General features: G+C 38.0%; 1 protein-coding gene across 1 annotated transcript; it reads left to right on the top strand.

The window, feature by feature from the left end:
• Positions 1–4408: 4408 nt before the first annotated feature.
• smad6a (SMAD family member 6a) lies at positions 4409–12803 on the top strand. Its single transcript, XM_056265331.1, has 4 exons — positions 4409–5818; positions 6954–7010; positions 7147–7224; positions 12022–12803. Exons 1-4 carry the CDS (start codon positions 5125–5127, stop codon positions 12561–12563), a joined length of 1371 nt encoding a protein of 456 aa, XP_056121306.1. The 5' UTR covers positions 4409–5124; the 3' UTR covers positions 12564–12803.
• The last annotated feature ends 4482 nt before the right edge of the window (positions 12804–17285 follow it).

Raw genomic sequence — 17285 nt, 5'->3', positions numbered from 1 at the left:
CCGCACAATTTTCATTTTCAGTTCAGTTCAGTTCAAGTTCTTTATTCAGTCATGATGTTATTACAGACACAATATTAATCGTATCAACAACAAAATAATAACATTCAATGCTGAATAGGAGCATGAGGAAGACCTAGTCTTATAATTTCATGCCCCTTTTTTCAATAATCTTAGCTGACACAAAACAGATGGCTCGCCGTTTTTTATTTTTATTTTTTTATCGAGGTACAATATTACTTCACATCTAAATAATTAACAATTTCAAATTTTCAAACATTGGTTCTTATGCTTCACTGCCTTCATATTTTTTTAAAGAACATTTTTTTTGTACATTTTATTGAATTGAACAATCGTGTTACATGTTTTTTGCACAATGTCCAAAGAGTTCCATAAATTGATCCCAATTACAAGAAACCCTTTTTGTTTTTGTGAGGTGCGTGAATAAAAAATTACCTTTTCTTCAGTTGTTACTGTCTGTGAATAGCATGAATTTGTTTTGAATATGTATTGGCACCAAATCATTTTTCACTCTCCACATAATTTGTTGTATTTTAAATTTGACCAACTCTTTTAATTTCAAGGTCTGCAATTTTATAAACATTTTTTATATTTTATATATTGTTTGTGTGGTCTCGTAAACCTTTATAAGTCACAATTCTTATTGCTTTCTTCTGAAGTAAGAACAGCCTTTCTGTATAACTGGTGCAAGCAGCTTTCGTGACTAGCTTTCGTGAGGCACACTCGCAAGGTCTCTCGCTCTCTCCCTCTTTGCCGTGCGCGCGCTATGTTATGCGCGCAGTACTGTCTCGCATGCGCGCTCTAGATTCCGGGAGATTTGAACTAATTTGCGGGCATCGGGGAGACGCTATCAATATGCGGGAGACTCCCGGGCCACAGACAATTTGAGGAAGTGGTGGGGGAAGGACGTAGTTGAATTTTGTAGTTCTTTTTGTGCTCCGGTTACTACCCGAAACCCGAAGTTACATAGTGCAAGTAAAAGCGATACAGACCACGTCAGGCTATGGCAGACGTGTCATTTAACCTAGTGTAAGTCGATGTACCATCACAAGGGTCTTGGAAATTATGAAGGTTGAAAAACCACATAGTGTTACTTTAAAAGATATCAGCAGGAACCTCATGAAATAGTTGTGTGCCAGGCTCTGAAATTTTGTGCAAGCATTTTTAAATCTAAAATACAGAGCTACAAATTCTAATGTTGACGTTTTATGAACATTAATTTTAATTAATTAAATATTATTAATATGATTTTATTTATGTCTTCAAAGTGACCATAAACTGTCCATCAATTTTTCATTGGTTTTAGTGAGAAGTAGCCACAGTGGATGTGAGATGAATGTCACAGCAACTCTCACACCCCCCACACACACTGATGCCTTGATGCTATAATGCACACAGTAATATATTCATCAAAACAACCAGCAACTACACATGAACACATCCACATAGACACAAAGACATATACACATATACTCAGAATCATCCAGTGCAACCAACAAAAAGAATCAAACAAGTTTTTTTAGACTTTATTTCATCATACCTTTCTTTATTGCATTGCTCATTCTAACAGTATGGTTTTTTTTATTTTTAAAAAAAAAAATCTTCAACACTATTTCACAAACTCTAGTTCATAAGTATGGTTAATATATGATATTTTTGATGTTGCTTCAGTCATGGTGTCCATTGTAGTGGACAAGTAAAAAATCTAATAAAAATTAGTTGGCAAAATCTTTGTTTTTTAGATGTTGATTTTCTAACTTCAATTCTACATGGAAGAAGAGCAATATATAGGCTATATTACTGAGGAAGAAAATCTGATTGAAACTCATAAATCTGGTTAAAACTCATATAATCGAAAACACTGAAATTATTGCGACAATTTAAATGGGTGGAAACAAAGATGTTGGTACAGCAAAATGATGAAATATTTATAGAGTGAATGTTTCCAAACAGTACAGAAGTTGCCATTATATTACAATTTTCAGAAGAAAACTTCACAATCTGCTTTTGTTAAGGATATTCCATAGTTGTTTTTTTTTTATGCACATACTCCTGCCACGTAGAAACATCTGTCACATTTACACAGCAGACATTCGTTTAAGTCTCTGGCTGTCTCCTTGTCTTCACCATAAATGAGGTTTTCCTTGCCGAAACTCTGTTTTGACTTCCAGAATCTTCCACAGGAGACAGATTGCACTGCTAATAATGTCTGTCTGAGGCTACAACTTTCATGCTACCATAGACCACACCAGCAGTCACAAATCAACAAATTACAATACTGCTAAAACATCTTTACATTGTGTAATGTAATGATTTTTTCTTAAACTCATTCCATCTGCTCAACTCACTTATTAGCCATACTCACCCTTTTGAATGTTTTTTTCCCCCACTTCGTTTTTGTCTCTCTAGTCTAGAGAATTTGAGCAGTATCCAAATAGTGCCATCTAGTATGGAGTGTGGGCCCAAGCAAAGCCCTTGAGGGGATGTGAGTGCCATCCTTTCTGTCTCCCACTGTCTTGCCTTTCTCCCTAAAGTCCATTAGGAGTAAGGGGCTTGTTGACATGCTATTCCTGTTGGGTCTTGCTATAGACCCCATCAACAGGACCATTTCTGTCGGGAGTGGAAGGACTGGGGTTATTTTGGGTGGTAGTTTGGTGCTGGTCTCTCCATCTCTGCTCCAGACTTCTGTTGATAGATTATCTAAGAGACTTCATGGGAGTAGCTGCAATTATTAGCCTGACGCCATGCAGGCTACAACAGTTATCACTCCCTCTGATAAGTGAAGGGAGAAAGCCTAAGGATTCTGCCACTGAAGTAGGAGTGTAAGAGCAAATGCTGTTTGCTCTTGATGTTGACAATTTGCAAAAGTTTGCAACACTTACATAATGGGCAAAATCTTCATCATTCTGAATGTCTGTTATGCGTGCTAAATATCATTCACTAGTGTAGAAAAAAATAATGCTTAATACAAATTGCAAATTCTCAAAGTAATAAAGAAATATCATATGGGTTTAGCCAGACTTCTGACTACACACACACACACATGTTGGGTTTTCATGTATGGGGACTTTCCATAGACATAATGATTTTTATACTGAACGGTATATTCTTTGCCCTAACCCTACTCATCACATAAAACGTTCTGTATTTTTAGATTTTCAAAAACACATCACTTAGTAATAGTATGATTAATAAGCTGTTTTCCTCGGGGACCAAAAAAGGGATTTTTGATAACGTAAAAAAAGACAAAAGTAAATTCTATATTAGCACTCAATTTAAGCTTGTATATTTGATATTTATAGTTGATATTTAAAGTGTAAATATCAACGTTATAAAATTAAGTAAAACTATTCCGCTTTTCTAATACTGGTGCTCCCATCATGCACTGGGGATTAAATGTATTTTCACTGTTTTATCATTGCTTTTGTTGTTAGGTTTAGTAACTTGTCATTTTGTGCCATTTGGAATTTATTTTCTACTCAACATTCACATTCAAAATGACACATTTATACTTAAAAACGATCAATTGAATGTTACCGTCATAAATATTGAGATCTCTGTGTTCACGTGCCACGTTACGTAGATATGGTGTCTACACAATATCTATTGTATCAATTACTTAGATGTGTTTAAGCGTACATTTTAAAAGTGTGGATTAATTCAGTGTTATATTGTTTGAGTAAAAAGTATTGTTTAGGAAACTTCAACTAAGTAGAAATTACTCAACCTTTTACTGTATGGGCATGGCCAAGTTAAAATGACTTATTTTCTTTGCTAATTATACCTAACTTAGTTAAGTAGAATTTACTTAATTCCATATGTGAAATGAAATTTACAAAAAAATATGCGTGCAAAAAAATGTGCAAAAGAAAAATTAAGAACATTTTAGGCTACTTATTGTTTTTTCTTCAGTGAACCACATGACGTGTGTGTGTGTAAAACAAAAAAAGATAGAATAAACTATTAAAGTGAATTTGTCTTGCAGTTATTTCAATAGTTAATGTCTCTATATTAATAATTATTATAAGAATAATTAGTAGCCTACTAGTATAAAACATATTATATAAATATTTATATTTATAATTTATATTATAAAAATTAACTAAATAAAAATTAGGCTAATGATGCAAAGATTTTTATTGTTCCCCCAAAATACTTTATATTTTATTTATTTTTAAATATGAGTGTCGAAGGTACTATTTGTCTTACTAGCGATATATCCACTTTGAGAAGTTAGCAGTGTTTTTTTTCTTACACAATCACAGTCATTACAGCAGTAACATTTCGGTGTCTTGCAATAACGTTTTTCGTGCACAATCACAATCACTGCAGCCATAACATTTTGGTTTCCTGTCGCAGGCAGAGCGCGCGCACACACAGAGGTACATGTTGCTCCTTTAAGAGTTCGGAAACTTGATACTGTGTTTGCGCAACAATCAGCGCGGCTCGCAGCCGCCAAAGTGTCTAGACGAGCACATGATGGGAATCAACCAATGGCTCCACTGCTCTCCTCAGGGGCCCCGTGTGTGTGTAGCCTATCTGAAGAAGAAAGAGAGTGAAACGGTGAAAGAAACCATCGAAGAATCCCATTAATCTCGCACGAAACACGGAAAGAAACCTCAAGACATTGTATGTCCATCTATCCACCCGGAACGACCACTTTGCCGTCGCAACACGATCATTTTCTTCCGCGAGGAGCGCGTTAAACGTCAATAAGGATTATAGTGAGATCCATTCATGTGCTCGGCGTCATTAAACTGCTGCAGGAGGTTTTCTTGAAAAAAGAGGTTTGTTTCGGAAATTATTTTCCTGCATATCGTGCATTTCGCGTTGTTTATCAAGAATAAAGTTTATCATGTTGATGGGGAATGTTTAGAAAGTGGATGCACCGCTCCTCGCGTAGTGCACTATGATTACAGCCATCCCGTTGCTACAGTGTTGATATATTGTAGCAGTGGAGTCTAATGTTGGGCTTTGCTCAGGCTCTGCTCGGCTGTGCATGTGAGCACAGATCATTGATGTCGGACAGCGAGCGCACGAGCGTTTGGAGTCTCCGCGGTTCTGACCAAACATAGAAAAACGGATGCAAACTGTTTAAATTGTCGTATGTTCAGGACGAGACGCTCGGGTCTGGTTCGGCGACTCTGGAGAAGCCGTTTGGTCACCGCAGGTAAAGAGGGGGGCGATGGAGGTCCGGATGACTGGAGTGACAGCAACCCAGAGAAGGTCCCCAGAACGGAATACGCACTGGGAAACAATGCGGGCTCTTGCAGCAAACGCTTAGAGGAACGCGGGGAACCGGGGGTCCTTATTGAACAGGATGGACCCCTCGACGAGGGGAGCGAGGGCAGGACGGTGACATGCTGTTTGTTTAAAGACCTCCCCAGAGGCAAAAACCGACTTGCTTGTCGCGTGGAACATAGGAACCACAACAACTACAGCAGCTTAAGTGGCAGGGAACTGAAAAATGGTGCCGTGACCGAACAAGAACTCAAGAAGTGCACTTATTCGTTTCTCAAAAAGTTGAAAGAGAAGTCTCTTGATGTTTTACTGGAAGCTGTGGAATCTCAAGGTGGGATGCCGAGTGGATGTGTCCTTGTTTCGCAGACTGAAGTGCGCATTGGAGGTCAACTGGTGTCTCCACAGTACCTGTTGTGTCGACTTTTCCGCTGGCCAGACCTGCGGCTCTCTTCTCTCCTCAAACCGCTCTGTCACTGTCAAAGCTTCAGGGCAGAGGACAGCCAGACCCTCTGCTGCAACCCCCATCACTACAGCCGCCTCTGTGGACCAGTCAAAGATGGTAAGGAAACCCTGTGAATGTTTTTAGTCAAGGCAATAACGACTTTCTTTTTCAATCTTAATCTAATATGCTTTTGAATTGTAATAACAATTTCATTTCAACCCTGCTGAAAAAAACAGAATTTCTTTGCTGTTTCTTGCCACTGTTCCAGGCTGGTCTGTTTGGTGCTTTTAGATGAGTTATGGGCACTTTTTGGAAGTAAAAATTGACCTAAGCCAGGAGACCATCTTAAACCAGTTAAGACCATTTTAAACTAGCTGAGATGGTTAGCTGAGACCAGCAAACCATCTTAGACTGGTTTAATTGTTTATGTAGCATCAAATGAGGCAAAACACAAAATTAAGTCCTTTGTACTAATATAACTAATAGAACACTTTTTTTTCTTTTTTTTCGTGAAGCCTGGGTGAATGATTGGGAGGGGAGTTGAACAGTGATACTCCTGTTCAGGAAGTGGAATTCCCAACTAGAGTCCCTCTGGGATTCTCAGTTTCTCTGCTCCCTCCCTATTCACAAAAACACTGCCCTAACATTGTGTATGAACAGTTGCAGATTGAGAACAGAATTGATTGAACAATAATCTTAGAGGAGGGTCAATAAAGAATATAGAGTAAAAATGTAGCATGCTGGTTTAGTAACTAAACCATACATCAAAAATAAAAGTAGTATGACTTGCACTGTAGTCCTACAAGAGAACTAGTCAGGCATACAAATGGTCACTACAGTCCAACACTGATGTCCTGTAAGTGGTTAATAGTTTTAAAGCAAAGTCTGATACATTAAGTGTTTTCCATATTTTTTCATCTGAAGTTGTTATTCACTGTGTCAGCAAAAGTGTTTCCACCCTCTGTAATAATGAGATTCAGAACTGGTCACTTTTATTGGATTCCATGCATTCTTGGCTCATGGTGACACATTCATTGTCTTTTTGATGGATGGCTCTTCTTCACCTGTAATTTCCATACCAGCTGGTAACATTCTCATTGGCTGTAAACGTGCTGGAGAATCTGTGCCAAACGCTTTCGCAGTGTTAGATCTTTAGATCTAGGTCTGGTCAAATAGGCATCAGAGATGTGTTCAGTTTTGGAGGTATACTCAATCAAAAGAAAACTTTTAACTCCGTTCTCCCTATTTTCAGACACACCACCTCCTCCATACTCCCATCTCTCCCCCTTACCAGAACACAAGCCACTGAGTAAGTAATTTAGTTTTCCTCAGTTCAAGCAAGCAGAGATTCCTTGAAATAAAGTATGATGTTTTAACTCTGTCATGTTTTTTTAACTGCAGTCAAATGGAGAAAATATTGAATTTTATGTCTTGTCATTTTGCAGATTCTTCCCTCCCAATGCTGCCTTACATAGAAACCGAAGCCACGCGTTCACACTGTGGCATGTCGCAGGACTATTCAGGTTGGTGTTCAAGTCTTCAGTAAATGAATGCATTTAAATGGGGGGAGACTTTCTGGTTGATCCTGAAAATCAAGTGATGTGTATTTACACTAATGTTCAAAAGTTTGGGTTGCCATTCAAAAGTTAAAAATAAATTTAAAATGTTGCAAAAGTTTTTTTTTTTTTTTTTATCAATGCTGTTCTTTTGAACTTTATATTCAACAAAGAAACATGAAGAGAATTTAACATAGTTGCTACAAAAAATATTAAGCAGGACAGCTGTTTTCAACATGAATATTAATAAGAAATGTTTCTTGAGCACCATATTAAAATGATTTCTGAAGGATAATGTCACGTGACACTGGCTACGTTTACATGCACACCTTTTGTTTCAATCAGAATTAATTCATTCCATTTCATTCCGACGGTAGTGTTTACATGAGCGCTAAATAAAGTGATCGGGTTGATGTTCGCTTTATATGACACAAGCTATGACGGGTCCTGACTAGGAGACGACGAGCACATAAACTGTTGTGCCGTGCTGCTTATATTTATCAATCAGTAAAAACACCCCTTCCCGTGCCCAAAATAAAGTGTCTGTAGATGAGAGAATGAAGTGAGGACTGATGGGACTTAGTTCTGCTCCACTTCACAGACAATGAGTGGTAGTAGAATTTTAGAATAATACATAAGTAATTTATAATACTTTATTTAACAACAACTGCAGCTTGTCATATGTCATTCCGCGTGTCATACATCATTACGCCATTTCTGCGTCATTTCACTTGCACAGTCCTTTCCAGTTTCGTTTTTCAATCCGATTAAGTGTTTACATGCCCTCTCGATCAGATTAGAAAAGGAATAAGCCACCCCTTCCAATCCGATCGAAATTTCATTCGGATCGAGCTCAATCTGATCGATTAAGGTGTTTACATGAAGGCTTTTCAATCTGATTGAGACGTTAATCCAATTACTAAAGGATTATCTGGTTGTATGTAAACTGAAAATTCAGCTTTGCCATCACAATTACATTAAAAAAAGAAAAAAAAGAAAGTTATTTTATATTGTAATATTTTTTCAAACTATTCCTGTTTTTACTTAGCCTGGCAAGCCAGACCTACATCAAGATGTTAGGTCTGGGAACTCACAATTGGCATACCTCAATCCGAGGGGCGGGATAAACGGTTGTCTTTCAATATCACTCTGCACGCAATAGGACAGCGCTACAACCAACCAGAGCAACGAACGGCTGTGGCTGAGTGAGTCCCATGCGTTTTCCCACCAGCGGAGCTAACTTTTGCCGTATCCGGTCGTCAAAACTCTGAACACATCTTCCTTTTTTAAGAATGACTTAAGTGACGTTCTCTTAACTCCAAGTCCTCCAGAGTCGCGGCCAAAGCCAATTCGAAAGACCGCTGTTCGCCAGCAGCATCTTGTTTGTTTTCAAGTACCAGGGAAATCACTTATGAAAATCACGGCGCAGAACCGTCACAACTCCGCCGTCATTGTGTTAAGCCCGCCCACCAACTCTATACACGATCTGATTGGCCTGACCAGAGTTTGGTTTTTCCACTTCGAAAGCCAACGGAGTTGCTAGACCACACTGGCTGCAAAATAATTTTTGCTGCCGCTAGGGTGCGTCTAGATTTCTAGACTAGTTTTTACTGTTTTTTTTAATCAACAAAGCATAAGAGAAGAAGCCCAAACTTTTGAACGTTAGTGTATGCTGAATGTGATGCTTTGGTTTGGCCATTGCTGTTTTCAGAGCTGCTAATTGGCATAACATATCAAATGGCTTTGCTTATCCATGCTATCTTTGTTAGCACTGGTCAGCTAAGCTTTCCTCTCCCTATCATGCATATGATAACCTCCCCACGTAAAGTTTTTGTGCTTGTTGTATGGTTCTTGAAGGAGAAGCATGTTGTCTATGTGCAGACATTTGTTTTGTTGTCACTTTCCTTCTTTATCTTTTTCCTATAGTCCAATTATGTACCCATGTGGTTTATGGTTCTCTCCATTTCATCGCTTCTGTGTTTAAAGATATTTTTAATATGATGAAAACATGTTACACCTTGAATATTCATTCATCAATATTGACTTTCTCCAGTTTGAATATGATATTTAGATGAGCTTTATGCAAACAGCTAAAAGACGTCATTTAGCAGCTTTTCAGCACTGAGTCAAAATTAGATTATGAGCAACAATGGGCAGTCTTGTCAGGATGCTGACTGGGGGACTCAGGGCCTCCTGAGCTCTTATCTGCTGTGAGTCTTGCAGTCCTGCGCTGATTATTACCCTGCATTTAAAGCTCTGAAGACAAGGAACAAGATCCTTTTGGTGTGTCGCATACTTTCTTTCCTCCATTATTTTCATGTTGATGCTTCCTGCTGAGTTTTGCAATGCAAGCCCTGGCATAGCCAGCCAGTCGCATTTTAAAATAAGGTTTAAATTACAGGCCTCGCTGTGGCTTCCCCTCTTCCTGACAGAGCGCAGGCCAACACGCAATTTAACTAATGAAATCCTGCCTGTCTCTGCAGAGATTCTTTGCAGATGTTGACAAAGAATGACTCTATCAATTGTTGGAAAATGATTTGCCCCTGCTTTTTAAGGGACATGCATGTTTAGGCTTTTTAGATCTAGTCATTTTTTTTGTTTGTTTTTTTGCCAGATTTATTGTAATTACGTTTACGCGTGATTGTGTGTGTCTGTCTGCATATTTCTCTCAGTGTCTCCTCAGTATTGTGACCGGGAGAAATCATTTTGCTTTCTCATCCTGACAAAAGCTGTTAGTTTCATCTTAGATAGGGATCAATATGCAGTCAATTCTCTTACCACAAATTCATCATCCAGAGGAATGAACAACAATATGACTTGCAAAAGAAAGACATTTCTACAAATATGTCCCCCAATTTAAGGATTTGCGCATGTATGCCTGACTGCCATGTATTAGTTAACTAAAAATGTAGCATAGAGAGACAGTTCACCCAAAAATGAAAATTCTGTTATCATTTACTCACCATTATTCCTAACCAATTTGACATACTTTCTTATTTACAACACAAAGGAGTGATATTTTTAAGAAATTCTGAAGTATATGGGTTCCGAAATAACATTGGATCCCATTGACTTTTATTTAATGGATAAAAAAAAAAGAGTCAGAATATCTTTGTTTGTGGTCCACAGAAGAAAGGAAGTCATACAGGTTTGAAATGGAATGATGGCGAGTACATGATGATCAAATTTCTATTTTTCAGGTGAACTATCTCTTTAAGAGTTATTTCAGAGTATAGATTTAGATGCACAGAAGGAAAGATGTTGGCTTGCTTTTGGAGCCAAACGATTTGGACCCCCCCCTAATTTTGTGGTGTTGGTTTAGGCTAGGCACACAAGCACCAAGAATGCTTTTGCAGGCACTAACAACTGTGCATGCAATACAGTGCATAGGAGTAACTTACTTAAACTTAAAGGAGATCCTGAAACCTCATTGTCATACAAAATAGCATTGCTTACAGAATTAAACTAGGCAGCGAATGTGTTTATTCCTTATTTATTTCAATAATTTCCATGTCTTTGCATAAGATTTAAGAAAGTTAAACTTCAACATTAATGAGGCACTCTTTGAAAAGCAGATTGTTTGTAGTCTTTTCCAGTGACTTCTGATAGGTATTTTGCCTGGTTTTCCCTTTGTATCTATTTTAAACCCAGAAACCAAAGAAATGTAATTTTTTGCAAATCTCTATGGAAATGATTATATTCCTCTTTGTCTTTAACCATGCATATGTGTTTTGTATGTATTTGGAAGCACATAGCCTACTAAGTCAGTGGCCAGAGAATCCAAAATAATGACAGTGCATTTCCGTACCCTTCCGTACAAAACTTACTTCATTAACAGTGTGTCCTCTGATGTCTGTTTGGGCCAGAGAGGGTTGAGACTGAGCAGAATGGGGGCACAGGCCCAGGGCTTTAGATCTTCTCCCTCAATAGAGCCTGTGAAGCAAAATAATGCCATCAGTCTGTGTTTGACTTAATCAGACTGGATAGGCTGGCGGCTGGGGGGTCAGGGGGTCGCGAGCCTTCACTGAGTGGTCAGAGAGCTGAATGCTGGTCCTCGGAGGGGGAGAGGGGGCCCCAGTCGGCCCCGCGCGGGGAGAGAGGAATGCTGAGGCAGAAGCGGGGGGTGTTAAGAGTCAGAGATGACAGATTTGGGCCTGTTAGTGGGGGTCGTTGCTTCTTCAGTTTCGAATCCTCTCCTGATAGGATTGGAGATTAAGTGAATGAATATGCTCTGTGTAATATCAAAAAGAATAAGGGAGCTGATATGAGAGTGGTCAAAACATTGACATTGCTTGTCATGACAGCACATTACAGTAGAAATAAGTGTGGTAATGCTTAGGAACACTCTGTTGGCACACTAGTGGCTTTCAGAACTACAAGAAAAAATATTTATTATTATTATTATTATCATTATTTGTTTATTTGCTTAATGTTATAAAAGTATAAAAATACACAATATAGCTATATATAATATTGCTATAATCGTTGGTATATCCAGTATTGTAGGAAGATATATAATAACAATAATAATAATCAATTAAATAATTATTTTTTTCCCTAATCAGCATAAACACATTTTTTTTTTAAATATTTCATTTAAGTTTACAATGAATTTGACCAACTAATTGTAAAAAATACTGCAGACAGCACTTTTCTTAAAAGACTGTAAAAAATAATTTGGTGGTATTCTGTTTTATATTGTGCTTTATGTACTTTGGTTTGTGTATTTTTTGTGTTTCATACATTTGTTTTCTCACTCCTCAGATGCCAGTATGTCTCCATCCTCCTTGGCACAGAATCACTGGTGTAACGTGGCATACTGGGAGCTTCGTACACGCGTGGGCCGTCTGTACCCAGTTCACGACGCCTCTCTTAGCATCTTCTATGACCTACCTCAGGGTACAGGCTTGTGTTTGGGCCTGCTCCCCCTCTCTCCACGTTCCACTTCCGTCCAGCGCACCCGTGGCAAGATCGGACACGGCATCCTCCTCAGCAAAGAGCCAGATGGAGTTTGGGCCTACAACCGCAGTCAGCACCCTATTTTTGTGAATTCCCCAACTCTGGAGCATCACCCCTACTTGAGTTTGACTGTGAGGAGAGTCATGCCAGGCTACTCCATAAAGGTTTTTGACTATGAGAAGTCGTGCCAAATTCAACCCCTCAGCGATTTGGTGCACCTGGAAGGGCCGTACGACCCAAACAGTGTGAGGATCAGTTTTGCCAAGGGCTGGGGACCATGCTACTCCAGACAGTTCATTACATCATGTCCATGTTGGTTGGAGATTTTACTCAACAACCACAGATAATGTATACACACAAACAAATGCAGACATATACATTCTTACCACATACTGCACACACTCACTGCAAATGCTCAGACACCCACAGCCACAATCCCAAATGTAATCTATCTAAATTTAATATAAAGTTTTATATAAACGTATTATATGGAATACTTGTAAATACGGAGTCATTTTTACAACAATTATTTATGTATGGTGCAATGTCTTTATGGATGGACAGAGAAAATAAAAACAAAAGAAATGCACTTTGGATTTCTGTGTGTTGAAATGTGCCATTTTTGGAATTTACATCGAGTCTTGTAGTATACTATAAATTATATGCAGATTTTCCGCATGATCCAATCAATGCAGTACACACAGTTGATGCAATACGTAGCTGCAGATTTAAACAAACACATAGGACTATTAATGAAAACTTGAAAGAATATTTCTTTAAAAAACCAATAGATGGCAAAAAAAAAAAAACTCGTAGCACTTTTAGTATTACTTGGATTAATATCAGTGTAGGTATTTTGTCTGTTTTTGCTGGCTGCTTTTTGAGCAAAAGCTAAACCTCTAATTTAATTTCACCCTTATAATCAATGCTGAGCTAAGCTTACATTCATGAATTTATCACTGGGTCTTTTGTCTTTGCTGACAAAGATTTTATGTTTGGTTGAATTTTCATGAATAAAACTCTATAAATGTTATTGCATATCTAAAATATGTGTCAAATATGTGGGTTGCTATCTAGAGATCATTTTCAGATTTTTCAGTAGAATCAAAAATCGCTGATAGTTTCTGTAGAATAAAGCGATTTCATTCCATTTTTTTTTTTTTAAGTACAAAGTTAACTTTACTATGCTCACACATCACATAAGTGTCACAGCTTTCCATTTCCAGTGTTGCAATACATGAGGGTCCAGGGAAGCTTTCTTTTAGTGCCGTTGTTTGTTCTAGAGGGCGACCGCGTAGCGGCTAGCTTACTCAGCAGTCTGCCTGGCCCCACCTCATCCCTTTTAAAACAGGACTCCCAGAAAGCAACATAGACATTATCCCTGCGCCATGAAGCCCCAGCCGCCCAGCTCCAGACGCATTCTTCAGCTCTGTGAACACCATATTATGACTGTGGAGACAGAAGAGAAATACTAGCACCTTTGAACATTTATATCTGTGAAGGGAAACGGAAAAAATCATTCTGGAAACGGCGCCTGTGAATGAAGGCATTTGCATTCAGCTTGTTTGCCTTCTCAAGAGTTTATGCTGCTTTTCATGGAGGATTTTGTTAATTCAACTTTTTTTGAAATCATTGTTGCTTTCTCACACATTTCTCATGGTTCAATGGTTAACGTGTTTCTGCATAAAACAGCATAATCAACTCAAATAATATGGTCTGTTCTCTTACATGCATGAATGTTTTTAGTTTATATCTCTAATTGATCTCATTTGTCATATTCTGGAAGCAGGATCTCTGTCGGAATGGCTCTGGTTTCTAGCCGTGGTGTTTTTAACTCCATGGTGGGCTGACCTCACAGTGAACTGGATTTCTGAGTGAATGTGGTGATTTTGGCTCAGCCAATGCTGCTCTAATTCGTTTTCAACTGCACCAGATCTTACCAGTTTGGGATTTATTTGTGCAACTTGCAAAGAATTAACTCAAATATTTGCCCTTTGTATAAACAGAGTTGAACTTACTAAAACGATACACTCTTGTTAAATCACTGTAAAATTATTGCTTGTTGAATTCATGGAATTAGCCTTTAAGGCTTGAAAGGTTCGACCTACTTGAATCTCAATAGCACAATAGAGCTTTGAGGCCCTTAGGAAGAGAAGCAGATGCAGAGAGGCGCCATGATGACGTCACATAAGACATTTAATTACATATCAGCTGATTTGAATTTATTTACCACATGTCCCCCTTTCTTTCTCTTTATTCCCATACAGTCTCAAAAACAAAATGGATAAATAAGAATAGAAATTAGAGTAGACAGCACCATAAATCATTCTGTCATCAGGTAATTATCTAAATATAATATTTAGCCTTTATTTTCTTTCACCCTTTTCCCTTCATTTAAATCATTCAGCAGTCCATATAACTCCTAGATTATTTAAAGTCCATGTATGTATGTAATGTGTCTGTGATGTGTGTAGAGTTTCTTTGCGTGCAGGCGTACTGGTGTTTATTCCTAATCCTGTCTCTGTTTTGTTTCTTTAAGCACTATGTCTGTCAGCCACTGTAGTAATTATAGTGAGACTGGAAGCCTGGCTCGGGACGGCCCGCTCCTTAAACATCCTTCAGACACAACACTGCTAGACCCAGATCCAAAAACACAGCCAAAACCATTTCCCTACCCTTTCACCTTTTTTTTTTTTTTGGAAAATCCTTTCATCTGTCCCCCTCTCTTTTAAATCTCAAATGCAGTTTGAATTAGGTTACCCCAAACCCTTGGATGAGTATCTGATTATGGAGGTGGTTTTACTGGCAGAGGAAAAATATTTGCCTTTGCTTTATCATATAATTTTGAATTATTATATTTTCATAGGCTTGCATGGTATTTTTTTCCCAGTATAAACTATGTACTTTGCGAAAGACTGAGCCACTGTAGACCGTCCAGCATTTCCTGTCAATAGCTCTGCAGCAGAGAAATCAATATGGTCCCCATGGAGCCAGACACAGTTCTGCTGTTCAGCTCCAGTGTTTATCAGACACACAGTGATATATAAAGAAGAAGACAATCCATTCTTCATTTTATTCCTGATGATGGGCTCATAGTGGTGTGTGTCTCAGTGGGTGACTATTATCTTTTAGAACTATTTGGTAGTTTTTTGTTCATCACTAACACTTTCTCATTTGATTAACTAACTGAACCTTTTACTATTATACATGGAAATTCAGTGTTAAAAGTGTTATTTCTATTCTATTCTAGATTGTTGGGTTAGAAAGTCTCTAACTATAGATCAGTTTCTGTCATGCATATTCATGTCTTTTTTTAAACTGAAATGGCAGAATCAAATATGTGACAGACAAATATTGTTTGGAAATAGGGCAACCTAAAAACAAATGTACAAATGTCTCCTCTGCTTGTTTACAAAAAGAACAAAATATGTCAATGTCCAAATATTTCAAAATGTTAGAAATGACACGTATTTTATGTAACATTTTTAAATGCATTTCCTTTGTCTTATTGGAAATACAATATAAAAGCCAGGCCCTTATATTTGTGTTATTATTTAACATATTTAAGTATTGCAGGTTTGGAGAGTTTGCATCATATTCTGTTTTCTTTTTGCTGTTTCTATTGATTTTAAGGAATACTGAATCTGTTTTTGTGCAAGTGAGATTAATAAATGCCTGCTCACATTTAGTCTCTAGATAGAACTACAATAATCATATTTACACAGCGCACAGCACACAACGCCCCTGTCCCTTTACTCTGGATTTCTCTCAACATGGGGACACGAGAGCTGTCAGTCAATAAATGGGAAAACAAAGTAACTTGTGTTACGCCTACTTAAGTAACTCAGTGTAAATTTAAAAGTAATGCATTACTTTATTTGTTACTTGAAAAAAGTAATCTGATTTCGTAACTCACATTTACTTGTAGTTACCCAACACTGTTTACTAACCCTAACCCATTATTCTACTAACCCTAACCCTGCGCCTAACAGTCCACTAATACTGAACTAATAGTTGACATGTAGGTGCAATGTTACTCTTAGTCAATAGAATGTCTGAAGGGGGCCGAATTGAATATTAATGTAATTTTTACATAATGTGACATTTGATATTGTAAAAAAAGTGTTAGGATGTTCTCCACCCTAGCCAGCCTTCTCTCCCACTCCCCTCACTCTCTTTCTCTCTCTATTTTCTCACCTTTGCTCTCTCTCTCTCTCTCTCTCTCTCTCTCTCTCTCTCTCTCTCTCTCTCTCTCTCTCTCTCTCTCTCTCTCTCTCTCTCTCTCTCTCTCTCTCTCTCTCTCTCTCTCTCTCTCTCTCTCTCTCTCTCTCTCTCTCTCTCTCTCTCTCTCTCTCCACAGGAGGATCGGATGTTCTCGAGTCTCCAGGAGGGCAGTCGGCCGGCAGACGGACTGGCTCCACACTAGACTGGGCATCCGTACACACAGTCAGACATTTTCTCATCAGTTTTACTTTCCCTTGCCTCAGCTAAACATGCTTGTTGCTAGCAAACATTCTCACACATATAGAGTAGACACATATACACACACATACATGAGAAACCACATGTGTGCATTCATTATCTTAATCTATATATATGGGTTTCTCCTCAATCTTACAAGTAATCTAGAACATTTATTGGATAGGCCTATAAATACAGCATACGAAGATGATATTCAAGAACATGATGACAGAAATGTTTTTTTTTTTTTAACAGACACACAAGCATCTATCCTTGAACATAATGCCAACTTATGATATGATTGACGATCAGACAGGCACATGCTATCACCACCACCCCCGTTTTTTACTAAATAATAATAGCCCACAAACAATTAATAAACATTAATAAACCAAATGTCAAAATTATTTTGTTCCCTGTAAATTAATGTCCTCCGGTTTTATGACTTAGGGATAAGATTCATAGTGCTGCAGCAGACAATGCATATGTTTGTCTGTTTTTTTTTTTCTTCAAATCCAAAGTTATTTTTTTTTTTATTATTGCTATGTAATCATCATCATCATCATCTCTCTTTCTCTCACACTTTCTCGCTCAGTGAAACCAGAGTG

The sequence above is a fragment of the Rhinichthys klamathensis genome, unplaced genomic scaffold (assembly GCF_029890125.1).
Source record: "Rhinichthys klamathensis goyatoka isolate OS25496 unplaced genomic scaffold, OSU_Roscu_1.1 h1tg000232l_1, whole genome shotgun sequence".
NCBI lineage: Eukaryota > Metazoa > Chordata > Actinopteri > Cypriniformes > Leuciscidae > Rhinichthys > Rhinichthys klamathensis.
Note: the sequence above shows the minus strand (reverse complement) of the source record. Positions and strands in the feature narration are given on the sequence as shown.

What these genes read in the sequence shown, in the direction of transcription:
- smad6a (XM_056265331.1), top strand. Translation starts at nt 5,125, where the DNA reads ATGTTCAGGACGAGACGCTCGGGTCTGGTTCGGCGACTCTGGAGAAGC. An exon ending in CTGTGGACCAGTCAAAGATG is followed by an intron (nt 5,819 to 6,953) that starts GTAAGGAAACCC and finishes CCCTATTTTCAG; the next exon opens with ACACACCACCTCCTCCATAC. An exon ending in CATGTCGCAGGACTATTCAG is followed by an intron (nt 7,225 to 12,021) that starts GTTGGTGTTCAA and finishes CTCACTCCTCAG; the next exon opens with ATGCCAGTATGTCTCCATCC.